We start from the raw sequence: 17,485 nt of genomic DNA, 5'->3' as shown, positions 1-17,485 counted from the left end.
TTATATTTGTTTATGTAAATAGTTACTATAATTTTGCAACATATTTCACACAGCCGCAACTATGTGATTCAATAAATCCACACCAAGAACTTTCAACTTTGCACTACGTTACTTTGATTTCTTGACAAAAATAATAAATGCTCTTATTGATTACCAACAGATAGTAGTTTTAAGAGATATTATTACAATTTAAGTCGAACATCACCCAACACGAGCTAACCTCACAAGAATACAGTAGTACGACAACAAAACAAGCGTAAAATTTACATTTTACAGCGCAAGAGAAAATGGAAAACCGGTAGAACTCAACCAACTACCACCAGCAATAAAGTTGCCCGGCGTATACGCCTCAGCCTCAGTGGGACTTGTAATTACCTTAAACCCCTTCCACGTCACCCTGTTTGCAGTCCCAGCGCCTGCCCCAGTGTTAGCATACTCTCCATAAAACAAAGTGTCGAGGGCAAAAGTGCCAGACCACTCATGCCATCCAGCAGGGTCAATGATATCAGTTATACTCGACTGCATGATCACAGTCCTTGAATACTCCTTCCATGGCCTCCCCAAAAACGTTTTGAAGCTGCTCTTTGAGGCTTGCAAGTCGGAAGTGGCGCCGATTCTCGATTTTTGGATCACGATGCCGGTGTTTTGATTCGGGTCAGTTCTACCTTGTGCAGTGACCATGTTCTTCTGGCCGGAATCAGGTTTTCTTGCATGGATGTCACAATTTTGTAACACGACAGCAGCATTGCCGAAGATGAAGTCAACTGTTCCGGCTACCAAGCAGCCTTCAAAAAACTGGCGATTCGAGTGCACGTAGAGCGAGTCTTGGTACGCAAGAATGTCGCAGCGGTAGAATGCTGAGAGATCGGACCCAACTCTTAGGGCAACAGCTTGGTGTTTTGATGGGCCTGCTGTGTTTTGGAATGTTATGTCTCGGGCTAGAAACTTCTCACCAACCGCAGCTGCAACCATAAATATTCACGTTTTTTCATCAGATACGAGAAATGTTACGTTGTCAAACTGTCAGTATGCAATTGCCTTAATTTACTTGGAGCTTCTAGATCAACGATGCTTAAGTAGATTCTTAATCTCATTCAGTGTACGTAATTAATGGTCTGTTTCACCTGTGAACAGAATCTATCAACATGCAAAGAAATTTTTCAGTGTGACCGTCACATGGGATGGTACACCACGTGTCGCTATATAAATGGTGGGATATGTATGCTAAAAAGTTAATAACTTAAAAAATAAAATTTTTTACCACTTAGATAAAAACATATGATGTCCTACTCGTGTTCATGTCACAACTAAAAATTCCTGCAATGGAGTGCAATCCAAGGCAAAAACAAACAAAATACCTGCTCTGATTAATTACGATTTAAATGGCTTTATTGTTCTGAAAAATGGGGACAACAATCATGAATGGAAAGCATAATGACTCAGCTACAAACAGGCCAACGGCCAAACAAAGAACATGCATGCGGAGTACTGGCCAGGGACCAGGATCCAAACGCCACCCAAAGTACAGGAGCGCGCATTTGTATTTGCAGGTTTGCATTGAAGGATTCAAAGAATCTAACAGCTCTCAGCAAGAAAATTCAAAACAAAATAAAAATAAATAAATAAAAAGAGAATAGAGACAAAGGAGGCAAATAAAGATTATGGTTTGAATGAGGCAGGATGGTGAAACAACATTCAATTCAATTTTAAATGGTTGTACAACAAAGAACAAGTGCCATGTGAGAAGATTATGAACAGAGTAATGTTAGATCAAATTTGTAAACTATTTGATGTGTCATCAATAGAAAAAAAAAGACGGTAATTAACACTTAAGTAAGAATATAATCATCAACCACCATGTCGTATGGAACACACAATTTAGTATAAAAGTTTGATTTCCTTAACATTACCCTTATGAATAATCATGTCGTGAAAACCTACTTTCAACAGTTTTATTATCTATCTCTTTGTCCTCCTCATCAAGTGATCACGAGAGAAACATAGAGGAATGAGATCGGGATATGCAAATTTGAAGTATTAAGTTTAGGCAGCTGGTGTCACGCTAATAATATTTTATATGTACATAATTAAAATGGTGATGACTTGGTTGGGACAACAAGAGGTGACACACAGGGTCTAACATGGTTTGTGCTGATAGACACACGAACCAACGACACCTTGCGATCATCAATTAGGCCCCATATTGTATTCAAAATTTTGAAAAAAATAGAGTGTCGGTGTGATTGGCACCCTGATTTGGGCCTCAAATTTCACCATGATTGAAGGTACAACCACGAGAAAAGTAAAAACAAAAAATCATGATTGGCCAATAAAATAATATATATATATATTTATAAAAAAATTAAAAAAAATAAAAAAATAAAAAAAAACAAACAAACAAACAAAGTTGAAGGAAGCATCGAAGAAGGATCCCTTAGGATATGCTAAATTGCTATAGTGAAACTAGCTTCAAATTTATGAGCATGTAAAAGTCATGGCAAGAACACAAATTGAAAGAGAAGGGGCGTGGGGATAGCTGTAAAGTGTTGACCACACCAACATTCAATCAAACAGACATAGACAGAGACATGAGGGCACAACACACATTATAATTCAACAATGACATATATCTAAATTGAGGAAAGCTCGAAGTCGGATTGTTTGTGTTACATAGCAGTGTTAAGCACCAGAAGAATCTGGTCAAAAATTCGATATCAATAGAGACACTGCCTGATGGTTCACTAATAATGTTGTCATAAATATTTAAGATATGATCAGAATTGGAAATGCAGAAAAAAAGAGCTGGCTGCTAAGAAAATTAACGAAAAAAACCATGACTTTCCTAAAAGCAAGGCCATGTGCTTGCGTGTTGGTGCATGTCCTCTGTCTAGTCAAATTGGTGGACCAGAAATTTGGAGATGATGTCTATACAGATAAGATTCGAATTCTTTTTGTGAAAATTTCAGAATTTCATAAATTTGAAGAAACAGACAAGATCACGAAATTTTTCGGATTCTTTAAAAAATATCCCGCGATGATGTTTTTCCATTAATTAGGGACCTTGAAAATAAAAAATTGGACTTACCAACTGTGGCTGAGTTGAAAGTTGTGCTGCCATCGACGACATTTCTACTAGCAGTGATGATGGTGTTTACCCTCCCATCTCCCAAAAACATAATGTTGGTCTTTTTCTTTGGCACGTCCACATTTTCTCTATAAATCCCCGCCTTTATTTTAATCACGTATCTGCTACTACTCTTCTCTGGGGCAGCAGCCACCGCTTCCGACACCGTCTTGTAGTTCCCAGTGCCGTCTGCTGCCACCACCACATTCGGCGTGACAGAAGACGACTGCAGCAGTCGCCTGTCCGCCACCGACAGCCACTCCGGCCACCCGTGCTCGTCCACCATATTCTCCTTGAGTTTTCGGTTCACATTCATTTTCATCTCGTTTGCAATGTCGGTATCGGTCATGTTCTTGATCATGGCCAGTACATTACTGCACAATTTTTCTATGTGTTCCTGAGTGACGCCAATTGTTTAAATATCGGTGTTAAAAGAGATATCGACGGTCTAAAAACATAGAAAAATTGGTAGAAATATTTCAGAAAAAAAAAGAAGAGAAAATATATCAACAAAACACATATTGATGTCAAGTGAAATTAATTAGTGAAGTAAAAATTGAAATGTAGATCAATAGTCCAAAAATATAGAAATATTATACAAAAGTAATTTAGAAAAACTTACATAAACATCCACATAAAATATAATATAGAGAAATATAACAAAGTGAAATGAATTTTGAACAACCTTTTTCACACTCTGCACATTTACTTTTATTTCTAACTTTTTAATAGAATAAATCAGATTATAATTAACAAAAATAAATAAAAAATGCGCATAAAAACGAAAGCGCAAGAATCATTTTTCATCAACAAAATATCAATATTATCAGAAATTTACCTCACCAGCCAACAAAACTTTCCTAACTTTCTTATCACCTCCATCATGAGAGAACCCATTAAGGCAAGTTTCTTGGTTGGTAATGGCGGAGCTTAGCAAAGTTTTAAGGTCATCAGCATGCTGAACCAAAGTCTTGTTATTGGGGTACTCATGGAGATCCTCGACAGCCTCGTGGAGCTCGTCGAGGGTTTCGTCAATGGTCTCCAAACAGTCGTGGAGAGCGCCCTTCTCACGCTTAGTGAGCTTGTTCTTCCTGGACTTCAGCAGCTTCTCGACGGTGAAGAAGATGTGCTGCACCGCCGTGGTCGTGATGTTCAGTGACAATTCTATCACGTCCTTCTGGCTCGAAACCTTTTTGGAGGCTTCCGGGTGAAGGGCAAGAGTTGAAAAGCACAGATCAGGGTAGAGGGTGGAGCTGCATGAGGATTTGACTATGGCGTGGGAGGCCTCGATGGTTCCGTCGTCGGAGTTGTTTTTGGAGGACTTTACTCCGGTGACAATGCCGATGACGGCGCCCACGAGTAGGATGGTTGCGAAAAGGGATATGAAGAGCTTCTTGTTCTTCTTGTTTGTGGATAATTTTTTGCCTGATTCGGACATTCTGGCTAAAAACTCTTTGATGTTGGCCATTTTCGAAAAAGCCTATCGGAACTGGGAAGAGAGAAAATGGGCACAAAATTTAGAACACGGAGGACAATAGAGGGGACTGATCGAGTTGGGAATGGAGTATATGGGGTTCTTTATATAAAGAGTAATCCAGCTCAACTTTTTACATCATATTTGCAAATAATGTGAAGTATTACCGATAAAAGATAAATATGTTTATCAATATTTAAATAATAATCTAATTATTAACAACTATATCATATTATTTTTAAAATATAATTTATTTTCTTTAGCATTACCTTTTATATAAAATTAGTGAAGTAAAGTGTGGTAGCTTTGGGTGCGTTTGGTACGCAGACGGGACGGGACGGAACAAATGTGTAATTTTTTAAAAAGATATGGGGTATATTTGTCTTAAAATGGTAAAACATTGTGTTCCACAGACGTGGAACAAACCCGTTCCAGGGGGAGGTGGAAATCAAAAACACCCAAAATCTGTCCCGTGGAACAGCCCGTTCCACCCATTTTTGGCGCACCAAACGCGGGACTGAACGCCTCGTCCCGTTCCGTCCCGTCCCGTCCCACGTACCAAACGCACCCTTTGGTCTGGTATATTGTTCCCCCTTCAAGTAAATTTTTGACGCACTCAAAGCAGAGTCACGTATTCTACTCAAAATAATGTTATATATTACTTTTATCATTTATTTTTATTATAACACATAAAATATCATTACTTGACATGTTTTCTCGTACGTACCTATAAAAATTTCTTATGTTAATCAGGCCATGTGACTATCTGATGTAAACAAATTTTCTTGAATGGTTTCTTGTTCTTAACTTAAATCTATTTGCACGAATCATAAATATTTCTTTTCATCTTGAAAGAAATTTTAAATTCGAATCTATCCCCTATTTTCCAGATAAGTAAACACATACTATTATTTTATTTCTATTGTTATTCTATCTGAGGAGATCAAACTCCTGACATATCTTGATCTTAGATCTTACTTTATTATTTTTATCTCAGCACCTATAATAATTCAAAATACAATCTAGTTATATGATCAGCTAGCATTTTTTTTTATGAGAAATTATTAATTAGCTAGGATGGTGTTCAAGTTTTTAACATTTTATCTGTTGAGCATATTATTTTTGAATGAATTATAAATGGCCATACCGGTGCCCATTTTTCCTTGTATGGAATACTTTCAATTTTTAAGGAACAGTACGAGAGTCCGGCGAAAAAAACTACTCGACAAAAATTGACACAAAAAACGAGTAACTGACATTAAAGCAGGTCCTTCATCACCTTTCAAGGTCGAAGAAGAAGGGGTAAGAATCTTTTGATCACACTGAAGTTCTTTCCTCTTTTACTGTGAAACATTTCGTCTTTTATGATTGTATCCAGTACTATAAAGCCTTATCCCCTCCTAACTGAGGACCCCTACGCCCGCTCCCCGTATAGTTGGGCCACAGAAAGAAAAAGATACAATGTACACAAAACACAATTCCGTATATTTGTTTTAATATTATTAGTTAAAACTTTTTAATCAATTATATTATTATACTTAGTGTACCAAATCATATGCTCGGCACAATAAAAAATTTCTGTACAAAAAGGAATATGGATTCACTTCCTCTCTTTATCTCATATTTGAACGTTCAAGATTAAACTACATAATCATTTTGTTTTTCCTTTTTTGTAGAAAGAGAAAGAGGAAACTGATAAAGGAAGGAAGGGATGGGAGGAGAAAAAGAATAAGAGAGAATCCAACTCCTCGCAAAAAGGTATGATCTCGTGATCCATAATATTTTAAATAAATTCGAGCCGTATGGTTTTGTTTTACATTGAATTTTTTTTTTAACGTTTTTATGCATAATTTTGGCATTTGAACTGAATAAATAAAAACATAATTAAATAACAAAAATAGATGTGAATGTACGTAAATCATTTTCTTGGAAAAGACGAGTTCATCGCATTTTATACCCCTTCACATTTATCATAGGCCACTCTGTCATTGTCTGATTTCTAATTGTCTCTGTTCCGATTCTGATAGTTGCACTTGACATGGCATTTCCACTACACACGGCAGTTTCTAACATGACACGAAAATAATGAGTTTCAGGTCAATACTATAACTAATCGGGTCATTATTGGGTGATCCTTTAAGAACGAGTATACAGGCGGGTAACACGTGGGTAACCCGTTTCGACCCGTTAAGAAAAAAAATATTTTGATAATTTTAAAGTTTAATTACTAAAAGATTTATTATAAAATACAATAGCCATATTAATATATACAATATATTCTATATTAAATATATAGTTTTGTACTATTATTCTATATAAGTTTTTTTTAAAAATAGTCATTATTTATTTTTATTATAAGAGTTCCTTATTATCATTAGTAGGATAAATTTTACTTAACATGTTGTTGTCCAAAATTAAAATAAACTAGTATAGTATTTGTATAGGCAATAACTAAGAAGACATACATACAAGTATGAAAAATGTGAAAGAATATATAAACACTCGTGATTCATCATTATTCCTCCACGAGTAGATAATGGTTGCACTTACATTATCGTTTAGATTTTTAAAATCCACCAAACCCTCATGAATAATGTTTTTTATTTGAGGGAAAAATTAATAATAATTATTGTAGAAGTGTAAAAAAATGTAAAAATATATATATACAATCACTCATAGTGACAAACTTTACAACTTTCATAAAGGGGTCAGCTTCGAAATCCAATACTATAATCCATAAACCTTAAATTTATATTTAAACATCGATTGTCATTTACGTTTTATTATTCTTACTGAAATTTTTTTAAATTTTCTTTTCTGAAAACATGATCATCTGGCGGATGTAAGAAGATGAACGGTTCAGATCTTTGATATCACGTTTCGATATTTACGATTAACTGAAATATGAGTCGATGTTATATAGTTTGTAGAAACTTTAAAAACATTAAGCAATATTTTCACTAACGGTAAAACTCTTAATATAATATCAACGATCCAAACCGTTCATCTTCCTGCATCCTCTAATAGATCATGTTTTCAAAAACGAAAATCTAAAAAAACCTACCCTAGCAATGAGAACAAATTTTCGAAACACCAACAGTCAACTTTATACCAAATTGCTCAACTGTTAACTTTGATTAAATTAGTACTTTTCTCGGGAGACGTGTTCTCAGTGGACGATATTCTTTTTCTTTTCCCAAAAAGGTTGTAGCGGAAGAAAGTTGGAATTCCCACAAAGTGTTGTGAAATGTGAGATATTATTGGTCTTGTTGACTTTATATAATTTGTTAGCGATTTTTCGACTATAGTGTCTTTCTTCACATATCAACTGAGGAAAGTTAGTTTAGTTTGGGATGTTGGATATGAATAAAGTTTCTTACAACCGAACTGTTGTCTCACCTCACCTTTGTTTTACACCCTTAGATGACATTAATCATTTTGAAATCCATGATGACGTCTTCTTTGGATATTTTGGCTGGGTAGATGTAACATGACGGAGTATCGCTTATGTTTCAACGGTCGAAACTGTACGAAATGAACCATCATATTCATGACCTAGAGTCAACAATTATCACCTTTATTTGAAAACCGAATGACATTTCTTTTGTGGAGAATGTGTCAAAATTTTTTACTAACCTTAGACTTTTCAAATACTTCTTCATTTGTAATGAGCTAAACTTCTGACACCGACGATGGAGATACCAAATCAACGTCTACGCTTGCACTATCATGTATTACCCCCAGTTGTGCAAACGTAAATACTGTTACAAAAGCAAAAGACATATCTATCGGTGAACACCTTCAGCTTGTCCTATTCCATTTCAGTTGGAATTCACGAGTATCGATATGACGTTACCTTCAACCCATCAAGAAATCGTTCAAATGGTTATGGTCACTTCCTATATCCAAATAGAGATGGGGAAAATCACCATAAGCTTCTGGTACAAGGCATCTCGTACATGTAGAGATTATGAAAATGTTCGATGATTACTGACTGACTTGACAAGTCAACTCACCTTTCATTGGTCCAGAGGGACTACATTTTTTTATCTCTTAGTGAAATTGCTCATTCTTGAATTTATCGGATTTTTTTTTTGCGTTTCGATCATCATCTACTCTAACTGTGATTCCATATTCACCTCTTGGTGCTAGAAGGCATTCCAGTCAACCTTGGGTATGTGTCTACCCTACTGCACTTCATATTATTTTGAAGCCGATAGACTGTCTAGAAAAACCGTTGACATTGGAAATGTAGTTGTGACCATTAATTTCTCAATCACCTAACAAATGCTTTGCTAAACGAATTTTATCGTTGGTGATTAAACCTTCTGAAAGCTACCGTTATAGCGAGATGTCATTCTAATTCCAATTACCTTGCATTCGAGATTGATGAACTTGTTTTGATCCTCAAATTTTTGATGGATTCTTTTAAACTTCTCGACAAAGTTTTCACTAAATCCGAGGGAAATTCACAATGAATTTGCTCGCCAAGGTATTTGTGAATTACAATGCTCGGTTGCCTAGTAAGCACGACTCTACTGTATCTCACTGTGATGTGCGTTTTGCTTCCAAGTCTTGGGAAGTCTCCTTGAAAACCATGGGTACTAAGTTTTTGTCTAATACCACATTTCACCCTCAGACTAACGGCTAGTCTGAATGAACTATTCGGTCCTTAGAGAATATATTGCTTTTGTATGTTTTACAGATTTAGCCAATTGTGATAGACACTGATCTTTGTTAAAGTTGTATGTAACTACAGTTACATTTTTGGTTTTGAGTATGACACTGTTGAGACGTAGTATGGAGATTTTATGCATAGCACATGTTGGCAGAGGAGTATTACGAACAAGTATTTGAATGATCGAGATTACAATATAGAAAATTTTATAATATTGAAGATGTTGCCCGAGAGGGTGGTGCGTGAGCACGATCGAGGCTTTGATCGTACGTTGTATGTGTATTTCCCAATAAGGGCATGATGGTAATATTGCACCTTCGGAAATTTGTTGCTTGCTTTTCGAGAAAACAATGAGCTGTCGATATCGCGGGCTGCAGACCACTTATTCTCAGAGTGCATGACCAAAAGAGTACATAGGTGAAGTTTTTCTATGTTCAGCTTTGATTTCAGTGCAATTATTTTAACTTTACGTTATTATATTTATGTATTTTGACGTGATGTTATTATACATATATAAATATTTTTGACCTTATGTTTTTATAAAAAGTATTATATTATAGTATTGTACTGAAGGATAAGGAAAAAATGAGTTTGGAGGCATGAAAGAGGAACCACTGCAATCTGATCACGACGGAATGACATTCTCTTTTATGCAACTACTCTAACTTGACATCTTCTTTACATATTTATTTTTCTGCTGTCTTTTCACTATTTTTGTATAACAAATGATTTCAAATTTCGGAGATGAAATTTTTTTAAGGTGTGAATTGACCAAAATGCCCATTTAGGCGAATTGTTGGCTTTTATTGACCGTCATTTCGTGACGTATACGAGCCATTATTTTACCGTATTCTTGAAGTACTAGATGGTACGAACGCATGGCTGCCACCGCACCTATTTCCCTTTAACCCTATCAGCTTTCTCCATCTCATCTCTAACCTCTTTCTTCGCTCTGTGAAGAACGGTGGAGCTGAGCAGCACAACCACCACCTCGCCACCTCTTCGGGGAACTACACCAAACCACCATGCCATAACCCTTTCTGTCTCTTCCTTGTTTTGCATATTTCTCCCTCAACCTCCCTGTCGTCTCTCTCATCTCTACAAATAAAGGACAACTGTAAGGCTGAGGTCATCACCATGGCAGATGATCATCGAACCAATGTTCCCAAGATATCATATCATCTTAAACCTAGCCCTAGGTTTAGCTCTAGACATCTCAACGAGATTGGCTCTCTGATCATGGAACTTTAGCACTGTGGAGACTGTCTGTCATGGATCTCACCACTTTTTATGAAGGTAAGTGTCAATTGTACTTTGTGTGATCTCCCTTCATGGTTTAAAATGATTTTTAGGCTTAATGAGTGAAGTTTGGACTGGTTTTATGACAGAAATGGCAAGGGAGGAAGTTTTCTAGATTTTTGGAAAACTAGGAACCGAGGTCATCCGATCACTTTCAGGCCATTTTTTCGACCAACACCGACTTTATCTCAGCCTCACTTTGGTATGGTTTTGTTCCCTGCATTTCTAACTTCAAAATGGTTTTTGAATCATTGATTTTGGTGGAGAATCGAGCTCGATAGGAGCTTTGGAAGTCGAACCAAAAACCTGCAAAACACAAGCCTTTGCAAGGAAGGCGAGTACGATGGTACTCGCAGGCACGTGGGCGCGTGTGGGCTCACGGTCGTCATCGGCACGTGCGGCACGTGGTTGCCAGTGCAGAACGAAATATTGTGCCGTAATGAATTCTTGAGATATTGAAGGCTATTGTAAGTATTTTCATACTATACGTAGTATGTATATTTTGGAAACTATACTTGTTTTATGGCGAGGGGTTATAATGTTTTCAAAAGGGTTTTATTAAAACTTTATTTTCAAGCCCACTCACCCTTTTTTTCGCCCTTCCAAGTTTTAGTGGTTGAGCTTTTTTATCGACGAGGATTCTTGGCAAATCTTGGTATAGATGGTTACCTTCAATGGTATGATTCTCATCCTACTTTATTGTACTTTACTTATGTTCTGACATCATGTGTGAAATGAGTTCATTCCTGTACACAAGTGCACTCTTATATTTAGGCACTTTTCGGTTTAAATTTAGTCACATTTTTCACATCACTACACTTATGGCTTCGTCACCCTCTTGGTGTTGGCCAACACATCTCGATTTGGAGTCCAGGTGGACATTCCGGGTCTGGGTGTGTCAAGGGCAGGCCACCCCTAAACCCTAGAGAGCCGACCCAGTTCCTCATTTTCTCCTATAAATACACATTTTATCTCCAAAATTCAGGAAGGTTTAGCTACCCTAAAAGAGGTTTTTTGCTTCCCACAAACACTCAAAACACATTATTTTCAGAATTCTAACTTTGGCATTGGAGATTTTTTTGCCAAAGCCCCCCATTCATCGTGGGCACGTGAGACTTTTGGCTTTAATCTTAAGTGTTATTATTTTGCAGGAGCATTTTCGTCAAAGGAATAGACGGCGAAAATTTGTATTTACAGTACGTAAATTTCTTGTCAAACAACTTGATATGCTATGTTGTTGAACAATTGATTTCAACTGTGTATTGAAACAAAACTACACTTACCATGAATGCAACAAATAAAGAATGCAATAGTATAACACATTTATATGAGTTAATAAAAAAAAATATAATAAGTTTTCCATTTACAGCAACTCCTCTACTTAGGAAGAAAGTTAAGGAATAATAATTGTTTAAGTGCATTTCCATCCCGTACAATAATTTGGAAAGGGATCCTCTTCGGATCCCTTTATCCTAATCCATTAAGTTTGGGGATCTCGGCCGTTGAAATTTGATCCAACAACTAAAGTTATTATAACTTTTAAAGTAGGCCTATGTTTGTAGCCGTTTAATCAAATTTCAACGGTCCGGATTCCGAGACTTGGTGGATTAGGAGGAAGGGAGGATCCCTTTCCCAATAATTTCATCTTTTGCTTTTTCTTTTTTTTTTTCTTTTTTCCTAGAAACTTCTTTCTCTTTCTCCCTTTTTTCTCCATCCCCCTCCCGATCCCTCCCCAATAGCAATCCTTTAAATTTTTATAAGCTTTTTCACAATCCTCCGAATTCCCGAACCGCCACAACTACTCATGCTCAGTGAAGCTGAAATGCCAACCTTGGGCTTTTTCCCAGAAATTGAAGCACCCCCAATGGCTTTGTTGATGGAAGAAGACGTCGACGGCGCCTCCGTCGTGTTCTTTGTTGGAGTAATAATAAAAAAATATGAAAATAACACAAGATTTCCAATAATAATAATCATAAAGAAATTTACAAGATCAATTATATATAAGATTAATATAAACAACTGGAGAGAAAGTTCAAAAAAATTGACAAACTTGAAGATTGAGGCTTGCATAAATGCATGTCCTAAAGACAGAATTTTGGCCCTACTCTTGTGCTTGTAGTTCGGTAGGCGTCCGTCTCTCAGGATTCAACAATCTATAATCCGAAGTCGAAGCACTTCAATATTCGTACTATGACAAACTTTATATATTATGTACTCTCAAGACACGACTCGAAATTTGACAAATGAAGAATGAGAGAAATAGAGTGGGGAAATCCTATTTCTCAAGAGTAAAAATTAACTCTAATTTTCTCCTTCTCTCATGGCTTAGTGTTACTGGGTTTATATAGAACCCAAGTGCCTTTTTCTAAACAGCATGACTAACTCTATACAGATGCTTTGCGGTTCGCACCACTTCTATAACCATGACAGCCAATTAGCTATGACATAACCATAAGTAAATTAGGGAAATGTTACAACTATTATGTTTTGAACACTACACGGCAAGTGTTCATTCTCTGCAAGAAACACTTCACAAACTAATTATTTTCATTCAAACTAATATTAAATATCCAACAATCCCCCACATGAATGAAAATTTATGAAGAATTTGAGAGTACAGGCAGACAAGAGATGCATCGGGAGATGTGTCTTTTGGGCTTGAACTTACCCTAATGAATACTTATCGGGTTATGACGCAGTGGATATGAAATCTTGAATTGTTCACCGCAGCAGTAAACCAAGACAATAAGCAACACACATCGCTAATCCTAATATATTACGGTTCATACGGTTGTGTTCATTTTGGTCCTCAACAATTCCAGGATTCATGAAAGCTTTAGAGAATTTAGCCATCTCATTCTCATAGAAGCGACCAATTTCTACTCTCACATAGATGACCACTAATTAAGAATAGTCTGATCTATTCCTCTTATTTATAAGATATAGCTGCATTAAGTATAAATATACATCCTAAAACTTCTGCAGACAACACACTTCTTCCACCATAGGAATGAGGTATATAGTGTGTTAACTTCTTTGAATCATGCCCAACCAGTTTGCCTATTGAACTTAGGCCATGGGATCTCCAATCTACTAAGTTAGGTTTTCGCCCGGCTGATTCATTAGTTATGTTGGCTTTAGCCTCATTCTCCTAGATGATCAACTTACTCTCTAGTCAAACCTTTAATAATTGGTACCATTAAGGTTGACTATCTTTAATGGTGTGCACAATCTTTCTTATGAAATTATATTTCATATGAGAGTAGTTGTTTCTCAATTTCAAGTCCTCAAAAGTATATATATATATATATATATATATATATATGTTGGGACTTTTGTAAGTAATTTGCTAACACTATAGGAAGTAGACTTCCCCAACATTTAAGGTATTTGTAAGATGGTCTCTAACCTTGTCATACCTTAAACAATTACTCATTACAAGAGATGACATTTTGATTGTCTCACTCAATTAGCAAATTACATTTCCATTCTTCTTAAGCAAATATCATCTCAAAGATAGATAAGCGACCCCCACAATTCTTTCATAATTGTGGTTAATTTATAACCTTATTGTTGAATTGATCAAATTTTGTAGTTTAAGCAGGAAATGATTAAGATATAGACTCTATCTATCTTCTTAGGCCTTAATATGCCTCACTACTCAGTTCTAGGCAAGGCGCTCTTCTTGGCTTTCATCCTTACCCTACTTTCAAATTGCCATGGATGACAGATCTGGAATCCTCACAAAGGAAATGTCATCCCCTTTTGAGTTTAGGCTTTGGCCTATCACAGTGACTACGCAAAAGTATTCTAATCCTTTCGAAGTCTCTTTATTTCCTTCAACATAGGTCTTGACCCCCCACAATTTAATAGTCATCTTACCAAGAGGAGAGCAACTTCATCCCAAATAATGAAGTTTTATGCCTTGACTAATGGAACATCACTTATGATGCCGCATGTATGAAAACTTCATACAACATCATGTGGTAATTAAGGACAAAAATCTTGCTGAATTCCTTGTCTTTTTGCCAGTATTGATGCGAGGCTTCTATCCCATGTTCATGCTCATCTGAAATGGCCTAAGAGACGTGCAGATATATGCAAATCAAGTCATTTGATCAAACCGAACAATATTTATGAACTTGCCAGAACCACCAACTACACAACTTGAAAATGATTATGTTGGTCAAAAGCATCAAATGCTTTTCCATGAAATTGTGTTTAGTATAAAATTAAACACCAAACTCGCATCAGTAGGCAAATCCCATCAAATGAGCGTCTTAGAGGCAAACCCAAAAAGGGAACATGCATACTTACATATGCAGTGCCCACAAGCATACTTAGGGCTGGTTTGGTATTGCTGTGCTTTGAAAAAAAGCTACTGTGAGAATAAGCGGCTGTGCTGTGAGAATAAGCGGCTGTGAAATAAATCAGCAGAGTGTTTGGTAAACTTTTTTGTAAAAGTGCTTTTGGAAAGAAAAAAAAACAGTCTAATAGTGGGTCTTTTCATTAAAGGAGCACTGTAGCTCCGTGTGCTTTGAAAAAAAACCAGTTTTCCAAAGCTGCAAATAGCAGCTTCAACTTTTTTCTTTGATTTCAGCTTATTCTCACAACAACCTCCAAAATAAGCCCTTTTTTTTTTTCAGTTTACCAAACACCTAAAACCCTCACAGCTTTTTTTCATGGGAGCTTTTTTTTTTAAGCACCTCACTCCCAAACTAGGGCTTATCCTTTCCTTTCTGTAATTTCTTCGCATATCGAAGACCAAAAACTTGCCTTATCCTTTCTGTATATTTATAATTCAAGTAAACATGAAGATGGAAGCAGCCATGTATTTCAAAGAAATACATATATATCAAAATCACACTTCAATATTCTAGATTAATGCAAGATATAATCCAAGTTCATAATCAGATCAGTCAAACAAGATTTGGATTTGCCACTATAAATGGAGAAATCCAATCAGCGGTACTCACGTCTGGTTTTAGCCACATATATACATATGATATATCTGCTTCTAATTAGATACTTAATTTTAAGATGGTGGTGGTGCCGGATCGAATCGGTAATACCCCTTCATTGTCAAACGTAGACATCAACAGGGTTAATAAGTCAGCCAAAGTAAAGTCAAGAACCGCTAAACGGTTTCCATGGACACTCACCTCAGTCCCCATGCATTATATATCACCACTTCTATCAAAACATATAAGTATTTCCGTCCACAAGTATTTATCTCGTTATAAGGCAGAGTAAAATCAGAGAACTCACAGAGATGCGAACATAATTGTGTATATGAAACACAAGTATTAACCAGACACGCCATTCATTTGTGTCTCTCGGTTGTCTTGACCAGATGGCACTGACTTATTGTCTTAATAACTTTCCTTTTGTTTTTCGCGTAAACTGCATATACATCTTACAACACTTCATCATATTTTCTCATTATTGCAAAGAGATTTTTGTTCTGTCTTTATATTGTTAGAGCAATAATAAAAAATATGAAAATAACACAAGAATTCCAATAATAATAATCATAAAGAAATTCACAACATCAATTATATATAAGATTAATATAAACAACTAGAGAGAAAATTAGAAAAACTGACAAACTTGGAGATTGAGGCTTGCATAAATGCAATGTCCTAAAGATAGAATTTTGTCCCTACTCTTGTGCTTGTAGTTCGGTAGGCGTCTATCTCCCAATATTCAACAATCTATAATCCGAAGTCAAAGCACTTCAATATTCAGACTCTGACGAACTTTATATATTCCGTACTCTCAAGACACGACTCGGAATTTGACAAATAAAGAATGAGAGAAATAGAGTGGGGAAATCATATTTCTCAAGAGTAAAAATTAACTCTAATTTTCTATTACTTAATGCCTTGGTTTCATGAGGTTAAATAAAACCGAAGACATTGATTGACAAAGAGATGCATACATACATCGTTTAGATGGCACCATTTAAAAGGTCCATGCTCAATGTGGCACCACTTTGTATAAGATGGCACCCCCTTAATGACATATACAGTTTGATACAAACGGTTAAAGCATTTTTCATTCAAATACTGAATTAAATATTATAATTATTAATATCTTTACTAATTAATAAAATATTCATTGTCAACCAAAATGTTATGAAATTACCAGTTTAACTCTCTAATTAAAACAGAACATGGATAAGAAATATGGGGCAGAAATGTAATTTCACGGAACCAAATTTTAATAATTTTTTTCAAAACCTCACCTACATGTAATCATAATATATCTCTAATTAAAAGTAAATAAATTCTTACTCTCACATTCTCTATCACTCTCTTCCTCTCTCCTTCTATTTCAAAAACAAAAATAAAAAAATTTCTCACACACTTAGTGTGTACCCATATACTAGTCATAATATATAAATTCCAACATTCTTCACCTTGCTCGAGCCCATCGCCTCCTTCTCTCCTCCCGTCTTTTGACATATGCCCCTCCTCTTTTCTTTCCGTCTCCCATATCTTGTTGCCAAAAAATTATTTAACCGTCCATATAACGTCAGCATGACATCATATAGACTCAGGCGCAAGGTCGGATATCAATTGCTTGACGGACCATGATCCTCTCCTGAGCTAAGGATGAGGATCCTCCTGACCAAGGAGTGTGGGCCGTTGGATGAAAATCCAACGGCTACAAATAGGGAATCCCTTTAAAGTTATAATAATTATAACCGTTGAATTTTCATCCAAATGTCCACACTCCTTGATCAGGAAGATCCTCATCCTTAGCTCAGGAGAGGATCCTGGTCCCTTGCTTGACTGCTTATTCTGGCGATGTTGAGTCCAACGTTTTGCCCGGGTTTTTTAAATGGGATGGAGCTGTTTATTCTGGATGTTATGCAAAAATTGCCCAATTGCCCGACAAAAAGGGG

The 17,485-nt window shown here is 36.2% G+C and overlaps 1 protein-coding gene across 1 annotated transcript; it reads right to left on the bottom strand.

The window, feature by feature from the left end:
- Positions 1–112: 112 nt before the first annotated feature.
- On the bottom strand, positions 113–4,695 carry LOC126582159 (pectinesterase-like). Its single transcript, XM_050246170.1, has 3 exons — positions 3,963–4,695; positions 3,086–3,521; positions 113–962 (listed from the first exon to the last, which is right to left on the bottom strand). Exons 1-3 carry the CDS (start codon positions 4,590–4,592, stop codon positions 271–273), a joined length of 1,758 nt encoding a protein of 585 aa, XP_050102127.1. The 5' UTR covers positions 4,593–4,695; the 3' UTR covers positions 113–270.
- Positions 4,696–17,485: the final 12,790 nt, after the last annotated feature.

The sequence above is a fragment of the Malus sylvestris genome, chromosome 9 (genome assembly GCF_916048215.2).
Source record: "Malus sylvestris chromosome 9, drMalSylv7.2, whole genome shotgun sequence".
Lineage (NCBI taxonomy): Eukaryota > Viridiplantae > Streptophyta > Magnoliopsida > Rosales > Rosaceae > Malus > Malus sylvestris.
This window is presented reverse-complemented; position numbering and strand designations above follow the sequence as displayed.